The sequence below is a fragment of the Capsicum annuum genome, chromosome 9, assembly GCF_002878395.1.
Source record: "Capsicum annuum cultivar UCD-10X-F1 chromosome 9, UCD10Xv1.1, whole genome shotgun sequence".
In the NCBI taxonomy this organism is placed as follows: domain Eukaryota; kingdom Viridiplantae; phylum Streptophyta; class Magnoliopsida; order Solanales; family Solanaceae; genus Capsicum; species Capsicum annuum.
In genome coordinates, this window is record NC_061119.1 from 194,647,484 (window position 1) to 194,667,978 (window position 20,495).

A 20,495-nucleotide genomic window follows, 5' to 3' on the forward strand; every position below is an offset into this window, starting at 1 on the left:
GGACACCCCTTTATCCATTGGATAAAAGGGGTGCTCAATTTTTTGTATAAATAGGTGGTGGGAGGACATATTTTGGACACACATTTTTTATTCATCTTTTCTCTCTACACACACATTTTCATACACCCACACATATTTTTTCTCTCTCTCAAATACAAATCAAAAAAAGACACACGTTTTTTTTCTCTTCATCTTTTTTACCTAACCAATAATCATGATCTTTGAAAAGTCAAAAAGAAAATCTTGAATTTTGATATTTCTCATCTTTTGCAATAATCAATTTTAAACGGACACATTTACACACACAGAAAATGCGCTCCAACGGATAAACACACATAATATTTATCAGGGATATTATCACCACATTAAGGGGACTTGAACGGAGACACTGGCAGGAAAAATCTCCATTTCTTCTGACAAAACACACATAAACATACACGACGAAACACCAAGACAAACACACATGAAAAAATATATACACAAATGCCTACTACATAATTTTTTTTAATTTAAGCTTTCACTTTCTCTATAGATCTAAAACATTAACAGTTTATCCGTTCTCCGGCAGCCACATCGCCGAAAAACTAACGCCGACCACAAGCGACACGAGCTCCGAACGGCGAGTCACCATCATTGTCGCCCTCTCCTTCTTCATTTGTTGTGCCGCTAGTTCGCTGGAGTTGATGGCTGAAGAGCTTTGACCTCCAGCCGCGTCATCACCAAATCGCGGCAGCCCCCTCCTCTACTTCCCATTTCATTTTGCTCATCAAGAACTAGCCAGATCTGATCGTAGTCACATTTTTTTGGCGTTGCTCCGGTGAACATCGTCGAAGCAACGCCGTTAATAGCTTTTGTGGTATCCGATCTTGTTATGGCTTTGAATTTTTGGCCAAGCTCCCTTTTGAGCATTTCTTTACATGTTTCCATTGATTTGCTTGTTTTGGGATCACTTTTATTTTGGATGTTGTTTTATTGTGTTTGACACGTTTCGGATAGTTTAGATGGAATTTTATCTTCCTGTACTCATTTTTGGATATACACTGATAACGAACAAATACTATCGTGGCCAATAAAAAAATTATTATTAATTTTTTAGGTCTCCATAAATAAAAGACGGACTTTTTACGTATACATACGTAATAAATAAATATTTTTTAGGCGATGATGAAACTTTATAACAACATAAGATTTTACAATTCATATCTTGGCAAGACTATTTAGGACGGTCAATTAATTGAGCAACCACTTCGTTGCAAGACGATTTAGGACGGCCAATTAATTGAGCAACCATTTTGCAGTCATGACATTATCTGAGCCCACTTTTTAACAAAAAATATATTTTTAAATATTCATACTCATACATACTTGTTCAATTTATTTTGATTATTTTTATTTGTTGCTAATATTCTTTTTTTAAGTGTTTATACATGTTATTTTGAAATATTCGTCGGGAGTTACAGTCAAAGAGGCCCTTAAATTTTATATTGTATTTTATATTCTCACACTTGTACAAATAACAAAAAAAAAATAGTGAAAATTTTACTTTTTTGGTGCCGGGCGGGGATATTCTTTATTTACATAATTTCATCCATTTTCAGCAAAACTTAGGCCGTTAATATTTACATAAAATAATTAAGTTAATCAACTAATTAATATTCACATATTACATAGCTCTCTTTTAAAAAATGAATTTATATTTTCCTTTGTGATTTTTGATTTAAAAATACTTTTCCTTTTTAGTATATAAAAGATATTTTTTTTTATATGTTACAAAAAATATTTTTTCCTTTTACATGAAATCTTTATATTTTTATACATACTTTTGTACATATTTTCATAACAATAAATTTATTTATATATTTAATACACATACAACTTTATATTATTTAAATATTTATACTTCCTCCCTCTTTGATAAATTTAGTCTAGCCGGGTACCACACTTGTGGATTCTGAAGGATGCCTAACCCCTTCCCTTCAGAATAACTTGAACCCTTACCTAGAATCTAAACTGGTTCCATAGACTAAAACACAAGTCATGCATTTTAATAAATAAAAAAAGATTTTTCTCATTTCCCTTAAAATAAGGTGGCGACTTTGTACAATTTTCATTCTTTTAGAATCCATAACGTCGTGCTCGTTTTGACCTCAGGTAGAAATAGGGTATGACAATCCCGAACCACAATCCTAAAATAATTCAGAAAACAAAAAATAAAACAAAACAAACTCTCAAACCTCTTACTAGTTGGGAGAGGGGTGACTTCTCAATTGCTCAGTCTGACAACTTACCCACTGGTTTGCATATCAGCATGAATAAAGCTTCTACCATGATCAGACACATTCCCTTCAACAAATAAGTTCTGAGTCCCCATGCTTAACTCATTATTTTCCACATATTGTGTAGTATCAAGTGTTGGCGAAGAACTCCGTGGGACGGTTGAGGTGCTAATGTTTTGCACCATAATTAATTTTTCTTGAATTATTTTCTCTATTTCTCTTTTCAAAATACGATAATTTTCAGTACTGTGACCTTCCATATTAGAATGATAAGCACATCGTACATTAGGATTAAAATTTTTTGAATATGAATCGGGAGTATACCCAGGGACAGGAGTGATTATGCCCCATTGTCTCAATATCTGGAACAAACTGGTATATGACTCCCCAATTGGTGTGAAATTATCTTTTGCCTTTCTCCTCATTGCAAACTCTGGCCTCGGATGAAACTTGAACTTAGAGGTTCCTTGGTAAATTTGTGGGGGTCGAGGATGACGTTGATATACCAGGGCACGCCATTGTGGATAAGAAAATGGATAAGCATATGACTGTGCATTGTTCAAAGGATATTGAGGAAGTGGAATGGGGTTTCTTGAATTTTAGAGAAAGGAACCTTATTGCAAGTGGTTATGTGGATCTAATATGTAAGCTCGGGATTGAGGCTGACAGTATTGGTGGGTTGGACCTCTCAAATTCTGCTTTGGCCCTGGCATGACAACAGGTGTGTTTTCCTTCTCATTTCCTTTAGTTTCTCTTGATTGATTGCAATGTCGTCCCAAATGTTTCACAGAATCCTTCTGTCCACCAGGTTTCCTAAACTTTGATGTATCAAATCTTGAAGGAAGGTTAACACTTGAAAACATGCCCCAGTTTTTTTATGAAACATCTTCATAGCCCATAAGTCCCAGAGAACTTTTCATATCATTGGTTACACTCTTCACTTTCACCATCATTTTCTCTGGCTTTTCTGGAATGCTAGGCTTCTTGGTAAGAAATTTTGGCGGTCCGCTTAACTTAACTGTAAGCTCAATAGTATAGCAATGATCATCAAGAGTATTGAATGCGGATTCACTAGTGGACTGGGGAAGCACAATCGTTGGATTGATAGTCAAAGTGGAAGCCTCAGTAGAAAGTTGAGCAACAAAAGCACAGACGGTATGTGGTGCTATGAATGTGGTAGACTTATACTGAGGAGCTAAAGAATGAGTGGTGGAAGTATTAGGGTGCATTTGATGTGGATTGGATTCTGCAGCATGCTGTGGTGTATCAACAACAGTTGAAAACTAACTTTGTGATTTTAGTGGAAGACTCAAGGTATTTGCAGAGTTAATAGTGGGGAATGGAGAAGGAGGCAACCCCACTAGCCCAAGCTCGATACGTTTTCATTATTTGTTTAGTCTTAAATTCTCTTTTTTTAAACTCTCAATTTCTTGTCTCTTTGTTTGATCCATGAGGTCACTCTCTATATACTTATTGGGCACAACTAAACCTTCTTCAGATTTGATGTGATGTGATGTGGAGGACCAGGCAAAATGCCACAAACCAACCAAGTTAAACTAACTGAACAAGAGATAACAAACGTGTTAGAGTTCAACACTTTCTCAAAATTTTTTTTTTTTAGTTTTTTCTTTTCTTTGGAAAGATCACCGAACCCAAGAAGGGCGCCTACGTATCTCACTCTCGAAAGAGGAGAATCAGGTGTGCGTAGTTCTTGAAGTTTGGCCACAAAAGGGCTAATAAAACTCTCTTTCTTTTTCTTTTTCTTGAAATTTTAAGAAGAAAAGAAAATAACAAATTGTCAAAAAAAATGACGAAAATCTTTTTGCATTTTTCAGGTTTAACATCCCTATACAAAATGAAACCTATGATTACCAAAGAAGAATCTTTTTGAGTTTTCGATTTTGAATTTCATACGAAAATAAAATTTGAACCTATTAAAGGAAAATCTTTTGTAGTTTTCTCTTGGAGATGTATAGAAAACACCTACTCTAAATGAAGTGTGAAAGAAAATCTTTTTGAATTTTTTAAATAAGATCCCCGAATCAATAATAGGCTGTCTATGTATCTCACTCTCGAGAGAGGAGAATCAGGGGTGCATAGTTCGTTCAGATTGAACAATTAAGGATTAGATAACAAACTAAAACTTTAACTTGAGCGACACGATTACAGACAGACGGTGAAAGAAAAATCTTTTTGGGTTTTTAATTTGACACTTCACACAAAAATGACACCAGCAACTATGAAAGAAAAATCTTTTTGATATTTTCGATATGAAATATACAAAATTTCTACCATCTTTTTTGAATTTTTCTTTTATAAAAAATTCCTATTTGATAAAAAAATCTTTTAGAAATTTTCGAATCATGAATGCATGGTAAAGGAATAAAAGGAAAATATTTTTGATATTTTTTGAGAAAATGAGTGCGAAAGGTTAAAAAATCTTTTTGAATTTTTAAAAAAATCTATAAGAACTTACGAAACTTTTTTTTTTTTAATTTTTGACTCACTTTTCTTTTTCCTTTTTTTTTCAACATTTTCTTGCCTACGCGCTTTACTTCTAACACATTCTTTCCCCAAATCAGTTCGTCAAATGACCATATTATCGTCAGTTATACAATATTTAGCACGTAAGGATGCTTCAAAGGTGAGTCTCCTACAAAGGGTCACGCGGGTCACGCTAGGTCTTAATATGATGCAGATAAGCATGTCCTAAAGACTAACCTACGCTGGGGTTCACTAACAAAGCTGTTCGGAGGAACGTATGATCGATAGTGGTTGCGAGAGATTTCCCCCCACTCAATAACATCGACGGCTCCCCCTCCTAAAATAAGGGTGACTCAACTAGAGGTCGTGTACAACACGTGTACTATGGACATGTTGCAGAAAGAATGACTCGGGTTATGCACATAATGCCAGATATAAAGCGGTAACACATAAGAAGAAAGACTATAAACACGTAGCACGTAGGCACTCAACAATGATAAAACAAATACGAACGATAACACAGATAATGTCTATACAACCATAATATCAGATTAAGTCGATACAACTCCAAAAAATAAGCTCAAATTTTAAAAAGTCCCCAGCAGAATCGCCAGAGCTGTCACACCCCTTTTTAACTCGAAAAGATTAAGTTTTAAGTTCGAAAGGGTATTTTATTATTAAAGTGACAAAATAAAGATTTATTTCGAAAAATGATTATTTATATTTTTTATTCATAGTCTCCATTTGACATAATCAGGTGTGCCAAGACACCTTTGAAAATCTTTTTTCAAAACTGTTTTTGACTCTTTAAAACTGGTTTGCGAACAGAGATTCCGACTAAGGAATTCTGTTGACCGAGGGGAAGGTGTTAGGCACCCCTCGATCCCATGGGTCGACCACGGTCGCTTGGTAGTGCGTACCGTCTAATTTTGACACTAAGAATGTATAAATCACGTCAAACGCATAAAACAAGCAACAAACACATCAAACAACAATCCAAAACCAAAATAATAATGTCCAGTCCAATTATATAGTCCAAAATAGAAAAATGCAAAAAAAAAACATAAATCCTATTCTATACTAGTCCTAGAATAAGCTCCACCCAACGTCTCGGGCCTTCGTCACGAACGTCCTTCGGGTACAAAATATTTCGGGCCATTTCCCAGCAAATAAACACAAATACCTCGGGGTATTCTCCAGCCAAATGAATACATCTGAATTAAATACGATAAAATAGAAAACATTCAATACACACATTTAAACATTCAATGCATTCAACAACACATCACTCCTAAATTTTGCTTACCCGAACCTAAATATTTTGCCTATCCAATCAACCTATCATGATACTATCATATTCACAAACTTAATATTGATTCCAAATTAAACAAAACAACAATAAACCAACATTAATCTAAATTCACCATTTTTATTAATTTCTCAAATGCCGTCCCAAATTCTCATTTAACACCAAATTTCCACAATTCATAATCTAAGGAATCAAAAACAAATCGAACAAGTAGCAATTCAATCGCCAATCAAGATCAATCAACACAACATTCAATCCGATGCACCGAATATCATCCATAGTGAAATAAAAGAGTAAAAGAGTAGAATTGGATTTTAATTTGAAGCTTTAGAACTCAATATTATTCGAATAAAGAGCGTCGCACTCGGAAACCTCGAACCGAACCTCAACCACGACCAAACTCGACTCGGTATAGAGAAATACAACCCGATCAGATTTAAAAACCAATGGAGAATCTCAAAAGGAATGACTCTAGCCTGGTATCAAAAACCAATGATAAAATCGAGTCCAAATTGAATAAAAACCAATGAACAAACCGCAAAATCAACGAAACCCAATTGATCCAAGAAAAGAATCGCTAAATAAAAAACCACGTCCGAACTCGATTTCAGTAAGAACCGACCCCGCTTTGCTTGTTTTTGGAAAATTTTACTGGAATCTGACCACAATGGGTTGGTTTCAATCAATTTGAGGCTGCCTTTTCAAATCCCGTCGAACTTGCTCGGAGAACGAACTGAAGTGAGATCGCTGCTAACGGATTTCGATCGATTTCTGCCTATCTCCGACTGGTAGAGTCAGTTTCCGATCTGCATGATGAAATACGACGAGAATTTGCTCGTCGGAAAACTCAACGCAACCCATCTCACTCTCGATTTTCACTCTATTCTCACTATCTCTCCATTTCTCTCTAGACCTCAAACTCTTTCTTCTCACTTGATCTCTCCCTTTCCCGATCTCTGCGTTCTCTCTCTCTCTCTCTCTCTCTCTCTCATTTTTTTCTAGTAATTTTGTGCGTTTATATCAGTCTTTAGATGGGAATTGGAGTCTGTGTATATGTAGGCAGTTTTTTCGTTAAATCTGTGTATGCGTGCATTGTGTATTTGTGTGTGAATGAATTCTCTGAATATGGGGAAAAAATAAAGATTTTTTTGTGTATTTTGCGTGAATGGTGGATGAAGAAGATGAGTGTGTTTTTGCCCGTTCTTCTCTGGATGGGAATTCTGTAAGTGGTGAATATTAGAAATGTGAGGAAGATAAAGATGAAAATGGATAAATTAGATTTTCAAAAGGGACAAACTTAGGTGTCTACAATCACAATCACGATCACGATCATGGCCATGTCCACGACCATGTTTAGGGTCACGATCTTTTTCACGGCTAGCATGGTGATAATACACATTATTCACTTCAGGGAATGATGAAGATCCAATAGGTCGATGTTCATGATTTTTCATTAACAAATTATTATTAGTCAGTCACGAGAAGATGAGATCTCAGTTCAGTATATTTTCTGAAGCCTTGCTTTTAATATTGCTGCTGCAAGAGCACATTCAAAGCATGAAAGGTGGAGAGTGCATGTCTTTCATCATATCATCATCATTGACAGCCTTCCCACATAATTTCAATTGAGAAAAAATACTGAACATGGCAAAATTATACTCATGAACAGACTTATAGTCTTGGAACCTTAGATGCATTCATTCCTACTCTGCATTTGGGAGGATGACCATCTTCAAGTGGTCAAATCTTTCTTTAGACTACTCCACAAAATAAGTGAATTCTTAGTAGTGAGATATTCGATTTTCAGAATTATTTCATCAAGATGATAACGCAATAAAATCATAGCCTTAGTACGATTTTAATTAGATGTTGTATTTTCTTTCTTTATGGCGTGTCCAAGATCCATAACATCTAAGTGGATTTCAGCATCCAACACTCCTGAAATATAATTCTTGTACGAACTTTGAACGGCAACGAACTCACATTGCGTAAGATTATTAGCCATATGATAAAAAAAAAAGAAAAATAATATCTTAGTCTTCAAATTTAAGATGGTAGAGTCTCGTGTTGATAATGTGTTATAAAATATAAAGTAAGAATAAGAAGAATGACGAGAGAAGAGAGAGTAGTTCTTATTTCTCTTAAGGATTCTTGAGGGGTAAATAACAATGAAGGAAAATCCCTTTACTTATAGGAAAAACTAACTTTGTTCCAAAGTTAGGGTTTCTAACTTTTCTAGAAATAGGCATTCACTATATATGATAATACATTTATAGCAAATATTGATTTAACACATCCGTTAACGAACAATAAATAGAATGATAATTTAAGTATATCACTTTTGAATATAATTATAAGTTCAATATTTTGAAAAATAATTGTAATTAATGACAAAAGTAAATTAGAAAGGACCGATCGATAAACTATCTCTTAATTTTTTAAATTGAACAAATAAAAAACAGACACGAGAATATTATTTTTTCCCTCAGCCTTAAGCATTGTCTCTTAGTAGGCGTTTAGCCATGAAAACAAAAACATTTTAAAGCTGGAGTTGGAATTGGAGTTGAAGTTGTAGGTGGAGTTGTGTTTGGTCATGTCTTACTGAATTTTTGTTGGACTTTTTAAAAGATTTTTTTAAATATAATTTTACACCCACAACTTTTAAAAACTATCAAAATCACTCAACTTAACTAATTTACCTACAAGATACAACCAAATGTGAGAGGAGACAATAATGTTGTCTTTGTTGTTGGTGTTGCATAAAGAGTCGCAAGAATGGATAGATTAAATTTTCGTTGTATCATGAGGAGATTTTGAGGAAGAACAAAAAAAATTAAAGTTGCCTTTAGTTTTGAGGAAGAACAAAAAAAATTAAAGTTGCCTTTAATTTTGAGGTCTTTTATCCATGAACGTAAGAAGAAAAGACCAATGTGGTAATTTGACATTTAACTCCGGTTGTTGGGTAAAATTAATAGGGTGTTTTTTATAAAAATAAAAAAAATGAGGTCATTTGTAACAATAAATAAAAGTTGATAGTGAAGCTAGAAAAAAGTAAAAACAAGTAAAACTTGTTTTCACTTGTTCAAAAACAGTTTGGAATTGAATTTGAAATTTTTATGACCAAACACCTCAATTTTCACTAAAGTGAAACAATTTTCTAAAAAAAAAAAGTAAAAAATTCTTATGACCAAACAGGTCCTTAATTACGGGCAAATGAATTAGTATAACATGTTTAGGTCTGCGAAGTTATGAGTGCATACTTTCTCCATTTCATTTTATTTGGCTTAACAAATCAAATAAACTTATCATTTTCATTTAATTTGTACTATCATTATCTTAATTAAATAGTATCATAAGTACTAGTAGTTGAATTTAAATTCTCAAAGTATTACTAAAAGATTAATTTAATAAAATAAATCGCTAGTAAATAGTCTATTTGTTCACTTTTACTTATCACGTTTCGCACTCGAGAGTCAAAGTCTATAATGTTTACAAACACTTTCAGATGTATATTTTTTTTAAAATTCGTATAAATATGAGAACGCTCACAATTTATAATATTTTTTTATAGTTTTTGAATATATATATTTTAATTATAAAATATCAAATTAATCTAATTCAATTTAGCTTTAAAAATTAATCAAATCAGCACTCGAAAAACGAAACATGATAAGTAAAAATAAATTAAAAAAATTCGTTTTTAAAAAAAATATCAAATCAACCGGATCAGGTAAAATAAAATGGAGAGAATAATTAATTCACTTAAATCCCTCCAACTGCTAAAGTTTGTTGACAGGGAGTCAATACGATGAAGGGTGTCCATACGACCATAACTCATACATACATTTCCCTAACAAGAAAATTAATCACAAGCATGTGAAGTCCACCCTCCATATCTTCATGCAATAAATGCAAAAAAAAATAAAAAATTAATAATTACAGTTATTTCATTCACACACCTAGCTTATTTTACCAAATACTCCTTCCGTTTTATTTTGGTTGGATTTTGTTGACTTGACACATTTCTTAAAAATTTTTTAATTAAAGTTGTATTTTATCATATTAATCTTATTTATTAAAAAAAAATTTAATTAAAGTTGTATTTTATCATATTAATCTTATTTATTAATGATAGAGGAAACTTTTAAATTGAATGATTATTATTACTTTATATAATTATGTAATACTAAAGGTAGAAAGGAAAGAATATAAAAAAAATTTCATTGATCTCGCAAATTAGATAAGTAAATTGACGCAATTATTTTTAGCTTAGGGCAAGTAAAACGAAATGGAAGGAGTATGTAACATTTCCCCAACAAGAAAATTAATCACAAGCAGATGAAATCCAATTGTCCAATCTCTTCATGCAATAAATACAAGGGGAATTAACAGTTGCAATTATATCATTCACGTACATAGCTAGCTAATTTTACCAAATATTCATTTATATAAGTAAAAGTTTCAAGATCCACATGACACATACTACACTATTGTGAACAAAATTAGAACAACAAAAAAAAAAAATGAAGAAAGTGAATGTGAAAAGAGTGGAAGATTTAGAAGAAGAAGAACAATCATTTCCTGTTAGCCCTACTGGGCAATATTTTACAAGTTCTGTGTTGTCAATTTCAGTAATTTCAGTTTTGGAATCTGAAATTCCTATAGATGATTCTTGCACCATGATATTGCTTAAGGATGTTTTTCTCCCTATTAATCCTCGTTTCTCCTCTGTTATGGTAAGTACTTCCTTGACCTTTTCTATAGTACTATTGTGAGTCCATTTTTGCTACTTGAATGGTGAAGTGTTTTTGATTCTATTTTTTTTTTTTTTTTGGGTGTGGGAGTTGTTTAATAAGATTATCTTTTCATACTTATCTTGCTTGGATTCTCTAAGAATGTCATTATAGTCATGTTGGATTCTTCAAATATAGTTCATTTTCTTGGATTTGACACAAATACAATCATATTTTTTGGCAGATTTGAATAACATATATTGCATAAGACTTGGTTTCGTGTAATTACCTCTTCTTTATTTATATAGTAAGACTATGTATAATGGATTTTTTTCTATTCGATTTTTTTCTAAATTTTGCGTATAGCGGAAGCACAGTGTATCAAATTATCTCTTTAATACTGAAATATATATTTAATAGCAATAAATTTAACTTATATATTATGATAATGCAAATATTTTTTACAATATAAGGATAATTTTGATCTGTTGTGCAAGGTTGTCCATGTTATTTTTAGGTTATTAGTTTTACGTATTACTAAAAGATTACTTATACAGTTACTTTTTAGGTGACTAATACTGTTAATTTTTTTACACTTAGTTTGCTAATTAACTAGACTTTTAGCATCACATTTTCAAGATTAATCTCTTAAGTGTTAAAATAAAAAATAAAAAGAATCAAGAAGCCTTTCTACTCTCTGTATGAACATTGAAATTCATTTTCCTTTTTCCTCTACTAATTTTTATCCTTATTTTTCTTGCTAATCTTGATTAGGTAAGAGACAAAAATGGAGATAAACGATGGAAGAAAGTAGAAGTGAAGCACAAAGATCATATAATTGTGCCAATTTTCCCAGAAGGAAAAGCAAAAGAATTCTATGATAATTGCTTCAATGAATACCTAACCAAAATTGCTATGGAACAACTTCCACAATCTAGACCACTATGGGAAATTCACATATTCAAATATCCAACAACAAAATCAGCTGGAAATTTAGTGTTTAAACTTCATCATTCACTAGGTGATGGATTTTCACTAATGGGAGCACTTCTTTCTTGTTTACAAAGAGCTGATAATCCTTCACTTCCCTTAACATTTCCAGCATTTAATAGTAATAATTCCAATTTGGAAAGTGATTATAAGAAGAGGTTTTGTACTAATGTTGTACAAAAGGTTAGTGGGGTTGTGAATACTTTGGTGGATTTTGGATGGAGCTTATTGAAGAGTACTAACCTTGAAGATGAGAGGACACCAATTAGGTCTGGTGATGAAGGAGTGGAGTTTAGACCAATTGATATTACAACTATGGAGTTTTCCCTTGATCATCTTAAGCAAATTAAGTCCAATCTTAAAGTGGTATGTCATTTAACTTTTCATTAATTGTTTTTATTCTGACTTCTTCGTTACTGTATTTATTTTACTTATTTGTTGTCTGAATATGATTTACTTGAGCCGAAATTTTATAAAAAAAATGATCTATTACCTTCATAAGGTAAGCGTAGGGTTACATACAAAGCACCCTCCCCAAATCTTTAATTGTGAGATTATACTGACATGTTGTTGTTGTTGTCGTCATTTAATTTCTTTTTATTTAATGATTTTTTAAAAAAATTTATGATTTGTACTACCACTTGGGTGCATTCATGATTATTTAATTTAGATAGATCTTTTTGTTTGTGAAAAAGTGAGTCGATTAAGATTGATAAAGACAGCAAATAATTAGGTCGTGAAGGACATGTGTTTAGGTGCAACTTATAATGTGGAAAATAAGATATGATACTTGATCAGAAGGTTAAAAGCATGACTTAAAGATATTAAGGGTGTGTTCGATACTGATAAAAATATTTTTTATAATTTTTTTTCATAAAAACATTTTTCAGGGCAATAAATAAATTTTTACTTCTTTTCTTGTGTTATGATATGTAAGAGTCTTTGATGATCAATTATTCTAAGTAATTTTTCTAACTTTCTAGGGTCTAAGAATAATTTCAAAATTAAAACAGTACCTAACTTGCCTAGGAAAATAAATGTTAAGAGAGCATTGATGATTTTATAGTACTGGTTTATGTTATTATGGGAATTAAATACCGAAATTTCTCCTCCAGCCTCCACCTAATTGCACTTGGTGCAAGGAGGGTAGAAATTAATCGTAATTCGTAGCAGCAGCAAAATAATTTACTGCAAGCGAAAGGCGAAGTTGCGATTTTGAATTTATACTTTCTAATTCTAAAAAAAAAGTAATGTACTCTATTTTTGATATATATATATATATAAAGAAGATGTTAAACACAAATATAACGTTTAAGTTAAATTTATTGATTATGAGCCCGTTTGGATAGGATTTTAAAAAAAAAATAGTTTTTTAGCTTAAGTGATTAAAAGCTTAAAATAAGTGTTTATAGATTAAGCAGATAAGCCTTTGGATAAAAGTTCTTAAACTGAAAAAAAGTTGTTGATGTGTTTGATAAACAAGTGATGTTAAACACTTTTTTACTATTAAAATGACTTAAATGTCCTTAAAGTTGTTAACACAACAAATAAGGTGAATTATTTATAATTTTTAATTTTAAAATAAAATTTTTGAACAAACCTCCGGTGTAATGATGAATTTGATGAATAAAAGAAGAAAAATGAAGAGAAAATTAGAGGGAAGAGATGAAGTAAAGCGACAAAGAGAAAAAGAAAAAAAATCTATATATTTAAGGTTACAAGTTTAGGGTATTGTTGGAATTGGAGAAAAATATAAGGGGTAAAAAGATAAATGTTTTGGTCAAACCTAAAAGATTTAATCTAAAAAGTAAAAAATTGGGGTATCCAGCTTCTCACTTTTTTATTCTCTTAATCAATTTTTAACTTTTTTAAGCACTTTTTAATTTTACCAAATATCTTTAAAAACTAAAAAAAAAAATTAAAAACTGATTTGGCCAGATTTTAATTCTATCCAAACGGGCTCTACGTCGAATGCAAGAAGCAGTTGAAAATGTGGAAATTACTTCTACATTGATTGTCATGGTTGAAAATGGTAGTTGAAATTGAAAGATAATTTTTAATGAACTCATAAATAAAATAAGTCAAGATATGAATAAAGTGAACAAAATAAGCCGTCTCTTTAATAAGTTATTAAAATAGGTTAAACGTAAAAAAATTATTACATTTTACATTTTTTTAACGGAACTTTAACGAAGATCTACAGTAAATAACTTTTTTTAAAACGAAAGAACTTATCACGTTTTACACAAAAATTCAAAAAAAAATACTGTATTATCAAATCAATAGCTTTATTTCAGCTTTAGTTAAATCTGTAAATTGTAATAAAAAATTACAATTTATATAAATCGTAACTTTTTTATTACAATTTATATAAATAATCTCACCTACTAACCGGTCCCCATTGTTTTACATTTATTTCTCTCTTAAAATTCTATAAATTGTATACAATTATAAAAAATTTCTTTGTTGGAAGATTTTCTAACACTCCACCAACTAACATGATGTAAATATTATGAATTATTTATAATTACTCCTAATTAAATTTGCTGACTATATTGACTCCTAATTAAGGAGCTGACCTGATAGAAAATCCCGGCCTACAATATTTTCCAATACAGATGACTTTCCAGAACACCGAATTAATGCAAAACAAGCAGCAATAACAGTATGAGCCTATAACCATAAATGACAGATGTAAAACTTAAAATTCCACCTTTGCACTAACATGAAATCAAATTAGCATAAAATTATATTCAAGAATCCCATGTCACAAATGTTGGGAACAATGAAAAAATAATAATAATAATCACAACAAAATAATAATAATAATAATAATAATAATAATAATAATAACAACAATATTATTTAACTGTTGACAAAATATTATATTAATAATATTAACAATATAATAAAATAACAGTATATAATTTTATTACTACCTTAGTGATAATACTGTAATTAATATGACAACTATAACAGTAATCTAATTGTTTCTTAACCAGTTAATATATTAATTATATTTGAGTCGTACTAGGCACTGTCTTAAGAAACTATTTCAACAGTGCGAAATATTTTTTCGAGATTAAACAAGCACTTTCCTGATTAATTAAAAAATATTCAAAAAAATTTTCTAATTAATCAAAGAATACAGGAATCAACAAAATTATTAATACAAATACCAAGTTAAACTAAATTATAAAACTCTTTAATAAATAATGATATAATAAGGATGAAAGAAGAAAATTGAGGGAGTTAAAACTCAAGCAGAAGGAAAAAATATGTATTAGTTACTATTGGAAGTATATACTATATATATAATTTTGCAAAAGAAGGAATGCTAATATAGCATAGTTGAGGCGGCAAAGATGAAACGGTGGACAACATTTTTCCTTTTCTTTTTTTCTTTCTCCACAAGTAATGAAATAGCTTCTAAAACACATTTCTTGATTGATTTCAAACTAACCCTTCTTAAGTATATCTTGTAAAACATTTAAAAAAATGACATTTTTTTTCAATACACTTCAAATATAAATTATTTTAAAATAACTAAATAATTTTCTAACAACAAATTGAGTAAGTATAATGAGGAGATTTAATTAAGAGTAATTATAAATAATTCATAATATTTATATCATGGTAGTTGGTGGAGTCCTAAAAAATCTTCACAACAAAGAATTTTTTTTATAATTTTACACAATTTATAGAATTTAAGAAAGAAATAAGTATAAAGCGATGGGACCGGGTGGTAGATGAGACTATTTATATAATATGTAATAAAAAGTTAAAAGTTATAAGAAGTTATAATTTATATAAATTATAACTTTTAATTACAATTTATATGATTTGACTAAAGCTGTTGATTTGATAATATTGTTTTATTTTTATTTTTGTGTAAAAATGTAATAAATTCTTACACTTTACAAATGAAATTTGTATACAAAATTTTTTGTAAAACGTATGAATTTCTTATATTTTACAAAAAGTTTTTTTTTACTATAAATCTCCGTTAAAGCATCATTAAAAAAAAAATAATAATAATAATTTATTACATTTAACTTATTTTAATAATTTATTAACAAAATAACTTATTTTGATCACTTTATTCATATCTTAGCTTATTTTAATTTCAAGTTCATTTTTAATGCTCCAGTTACTAAATTCATGAAAGGGGGCTAAGCTGGGTGATATTATTGCTCGTCAGTTATTGCCCACCATACTGACACACACAACATTGACTATTGTTGGCGGAATTTTGAATGAAACACAACATTGACTATTGTTGGCGGAATTTTGAATGAACAAAACTAAATATGTTTGAAAAAATATAACGAAGTGCAAATATAGCTTTTTTTAGACTACAAAAAGCAAATGAAATCCTTTTCCGTTTCAAATGATATAAAAGTAAATTAGACCTTTTTTCTTCTCTTTTTATATCATTTGATATACTAGTATTCATTATTAGCTTGTGGCTATGTCAACTATTTCATCTGATCAGGTAAATATTTATGGCAACCCCTTTCTTTTCAACTATTTATGGCAATATGGCATTGAGTCGAATAGGGTAACCTGAAAATGCAGACCTAAATTAATGGTAACCGTAGATAAATTCCATGACCAACATTAAATCTCAACCTGCTTCAGTTGTCTCATCTTTAATGTTAGCACAGTCAGAAGTGCACCTTCACCCTAGTATTTTCTCGGTTTCATATTATTTGTCACGTTTTTCTTCTCGCAAGTTATTTTGACTAATTTTCAAAGCTAAATTAGATTAGATCAATTCGATATTTTAAAAATCAAAATTTTGATATTCAAAAGTATATGGAAAATACTTTAATTACAGTTCTTCTTGTATTAATATGATATAAAAAAATACATCTTAAAATATTGATCAAAATTCGTATTGCATGACCCTCAAAAAGGAAATTGTGAGAGGTGCACCTTCATACTAGTACCATAATTCAATTTCCCAAGAGTTTATGCTATGTGCTAAACATACTGAATATGTATTTTATATAATTAGGTAAAATTGACTTATAATAATGTAGACAACACAGCTCTTCATATTAAATCGAATATGGTTATCTGAAAAAGAGACGGTGTGTACATGTAACATTTTATTCAATGTATATGACCTAATGATATTATGCACTACATATGTGAATTTCACAATTTAAAATTTACGATTTTTTTGTCTAACAGACCATCAACGACGTTATATGTGGAGTTTTATTCCTGGGAGTAAGATTATACATGGAAGAGACGAGATACGAGCAGAAAAATGCAAATTCAACAGCACTAGTGTTACTCAACACTAGAAATATTGCAGGATATAAATCAGTAAAAGAAATGTTGCAACCAAGTAATGAATCCAAATGGGGAAATCGATTTGCATTTTTACATGTATCAGTACCAAAAATTAATAAAGACGAAGATTCATTGACTAACCCTCTCGGCTTTGTGTTTAAAGCACAAAATGTTATTCAAAGAAAAAGGAATTCCGCAGCTGTTATTCTTACTGGAAAATTGCTTGATACTTTGCAAAAATACAGAGGCCCTGAGGTGAAATTTCTTACCCTAATTAATATATAGTGTGTTTTCTACTACTAAAATTATCATCTTTTGGTGTTTGATTGATTAAATATTGTCTATTAAGGGCGAAAAAATGATTTTTCTCATTAAGATTTGAAGTTTATTAGTTCAAGATTCTAATGAACGACAAATAATATGACATTTGAAACAAATGTCATACTTAATATTTTTGATGTTTGTATCAAATGTCATTGTTTAACGACATTTTGCTTCAAATACCATTGTGGTCACAGCATTTTGTGCCAAATGTTTTTTTTTTTCGTGACATTTTGTCATAAACATCAAAAAAATTCTTTATTTTCTGACATTTATTTCAAATATCACTAAATAAATATCATCTTAGCTTCACTTTCTTGTAGTGTCTACAGAACCCATGCTCATACGATACGCTCTAACTCCGCCTCTATTTATGAGCAGAAGATATTTTCCATCACAACAATATATCTTAGCTCTTACCTTCATGTTATTGTTCAACCAACACCTAGAAATTATTATCAATCTTTAATGCTGAAAAAAAATTTCATCAAAATACTACTCGATTTGTCAAAAATTTTATATTCGTTCTATTCCTTTACTGGTTACGTTTCGTTTCTCATGAGTCAAACTGTATAAATATTGACTGATATTTTAAAATGTATTTTTTCATTATATAAATATGAAAGGATTACAACATAATATAAATATGAAAGGATTACAACATATAGTATTTTTCATATAGTTTTCAAGTATCTAAATTTTAAATCTAAAATATTGAATCATTCTAAGTTTCAGAAGATTAGTCAACTTGATTTTCGTAAAATGAATTGTGTCAAGTAAAAAAGAAACAGAGGGAATATATCTTAAGATTTTTTTTTCAAACTTTATTTTTCACTCATCAATTAAACATCGAAAAATATTTATAAGAAAATGACCTTTGTGCTCTTATTTTCTAGATTTCGTTAGCTAGGATTGAACCCAAAAAGAAAAAAAAAGCATAGGAACAACAAAGTTTTTGAAACATTGATTTTTTATTAGAACTTTTGAATTTTATTTGTTTTTATTGGTGGTGTTATAGGTAACGGCTAAGTACATACATAACACACTGAAGAACTCAAGCATGACAATATCAAATATGATTGGCCCAATGGAAAAAATGGCTTTGGCAAATCATCCTTGTAAAGGCTTGTACTTCATGGTGGTTGGTGTACCTGAGGTAAATTACATAATTATATCCTCTTTTTTTCTAAACAATAAATCATAATACTCCATCCGTCCCAAATTATCCATCCCAAATTTCCTAATTTGATTTTCCATTTTACTTATCTTTTTTCATTAATCAAGAAGAGACAATTTTTTTTTCCATGTTTTACCTTTTGCATTAATTCACTTTAGCTTGGCATTTTCATAGACAAATGCATACCCCAACCTTGATCGTGACCATCTAGACACTCAACATGGCACAGATCGTCGCACTAACACCTTAAGGGATCGTTTGGTAGAGTGCATTAGAAAAATAATGCATATGTTAGCTTTGTGTATTCTATCCCCGAGTGCGACACCTTAATTAAGGGATTATTTGATAGAGCGCATTACAAAAATAATGCATATGTTAGTTTGTGTATTCTACCTCTCCGAGATAGTGGTAAGGTTTGCGTACGGTTTACCCTCTACAGACCTTATTTGTGGGATTTTCCTGGGTATGTTGTTTTTGGCTTTGTATATTATAAATACCTTATGCTGTGCACTTTTTTCACTTATGTATAACTAATGCACACTCTATTTAGTATTAAGGTGTGTACAACTAATACATGAAAATTCATGGTATTAGTAATACTATAGGTTTAAATGCATCCATTAACATAATTAAAGACACAGTTGACCCTCAAAATCTTTTCCACATCCTTTCAACTAAATTTGTGGAGGGTATGTCTATAAACAAACTTTTTTTTCTTAGAAATCATGCAACACATTTTATTTTTAATACATCAAACTAAACATTGTAATAGAAAAATCTCAGCATGACTAATGCAAGCATAACAATTGGACATGTAGGTCATATTCATACTGGTTTCTCATGTGGAACCATAGAAGGAATTCAATCACTACTAATTGGTATCTTTCTTTATGCATCAATGACGATAGATGCATTCGCCATAGTTTTAGCATTACGTCAAACCCGTGTCAAATATAATGCAAGCATTATTAATACATATATATTTTATAATATTCTTATACACCATATTAAATAACCTTTATCTTTAAAAATGCACATTTAGACTCGTTCAAGGAAGTGCATTCTAGATGTACTTTCCCAAAAGTTAAGTGTTGAAGGGTCCAACTTAAACCAAGTTAAAATATGTAAGGTGTATTTTCAAAGTTATAATATTTAATCGTCAGTGGTTCGTTAAGGTGTCTTTCTACTATTATGCCATGTTTTGTGTGTTTAAAATGTGATATTACTACTTATAGACCTAATGAAGCTTGGTACTTTTGCACGCAGAGTTTAACAATAACAATGATGAGCTATATGGGAACATTAAGAGTGGCAGTGGGAACAGAAAAAGGCCCAATTGATCCACAAAAGTTCAAATGTAGCATTGAGAATGCCTTTGATAGAATTTTCAAAGCTGCTGTCCCTTCTGCTTCTTCAAAAACTCCAAATTAATTCATAAAATTTGGACTTATATTAAATACTATTCTTCTTCCATGTTTTGCAAAAAAAAAAAAAGAAAGAAAAAACAATGTGTTTTTGGATTCGTAATTTATTTTCTTAAGCATTGGAAATTAATGTTTTGTACTTGGAGGTGCATCGTTGTATTCATTTGTTAACAATGTATTTTTCCCTCTATTCTACTTGTATTTTTATTTTCCAAGAAAAGCATATCTACAGTTGTTTCATTTCTCATTCAACTACAATCTTTTCATTTTTTAAAATTCTTTTATCCGGTTTACTGTATTAGTTTTGAGATCACAACCAATTTGAATTTATGTCGGATAAAACCCACCTAAAGGAGAAGTCTCGATACCGCTAATTAAGGATGGACCGGTCCTATCCATCCAACCAAACTTATATATGGATCAAAAAACCTTAGGTCAGGAGTAACTCTCACTGGAGTATGACCATAGGAAATTTGA

At 30.5% G+C, this 20,495-nt stretch overlaps 1 protein-coding gene across 1 annotated transcript; it reads left to right on the forward strand.

Annotated features, from left to right (window-relative positions):
- Positions 1-10,477: 10,477 nt before the first annotated feature.
- On the forward strand, positions 10,478-20,241 carry LOC107842285 (wax ester synthase/diacylglycerol acyltransferase 4). The gene is made up of 5 exons (XM_016686041.2): positions 10,478-10,805; positions 11,577-12,158; positions 16,992-17,351; positions 18,436-18,573; positions 19,861-20,241. The coding sequence occupies exons 1-5, from the start codon at positions 10,593-10,595 to the stop codon at positions 20,023-20,025; spliced, it is 1,458 nt and encodes a 485-aa protein (XP_016541527.2). The 5' UTR covers positions 10,478-10,592; the 3' UTR covers positions 20,026-20,241.
- The last annotated feature ends 254 nt before the right edge of the window (positions 20,242-20,495 follow it).

Coding starts and splice junctions, on each gene's coding strand:
- LOC107842285 (XM_016686041.2), top strand. CDS start 10,593: ATGAAGAAAGTGAATGTGAAAAGAGTGGAAGATTTAGAAGAAGAAGAA. Junction 17,352..18,435: donor AAAAATACAGAGGCCCTGAG/GTGAAATTTCTT, acceptor GTGGTGTTATAG/GTAACGGCTAAGTACATACA. Junction 18,574..19,860: donor TGGTGGTTGGTGTACCTGAG/GTAAATTACATA, acceptor TTTTGCACGCAG/AGTTTAACAATAACAATGAT.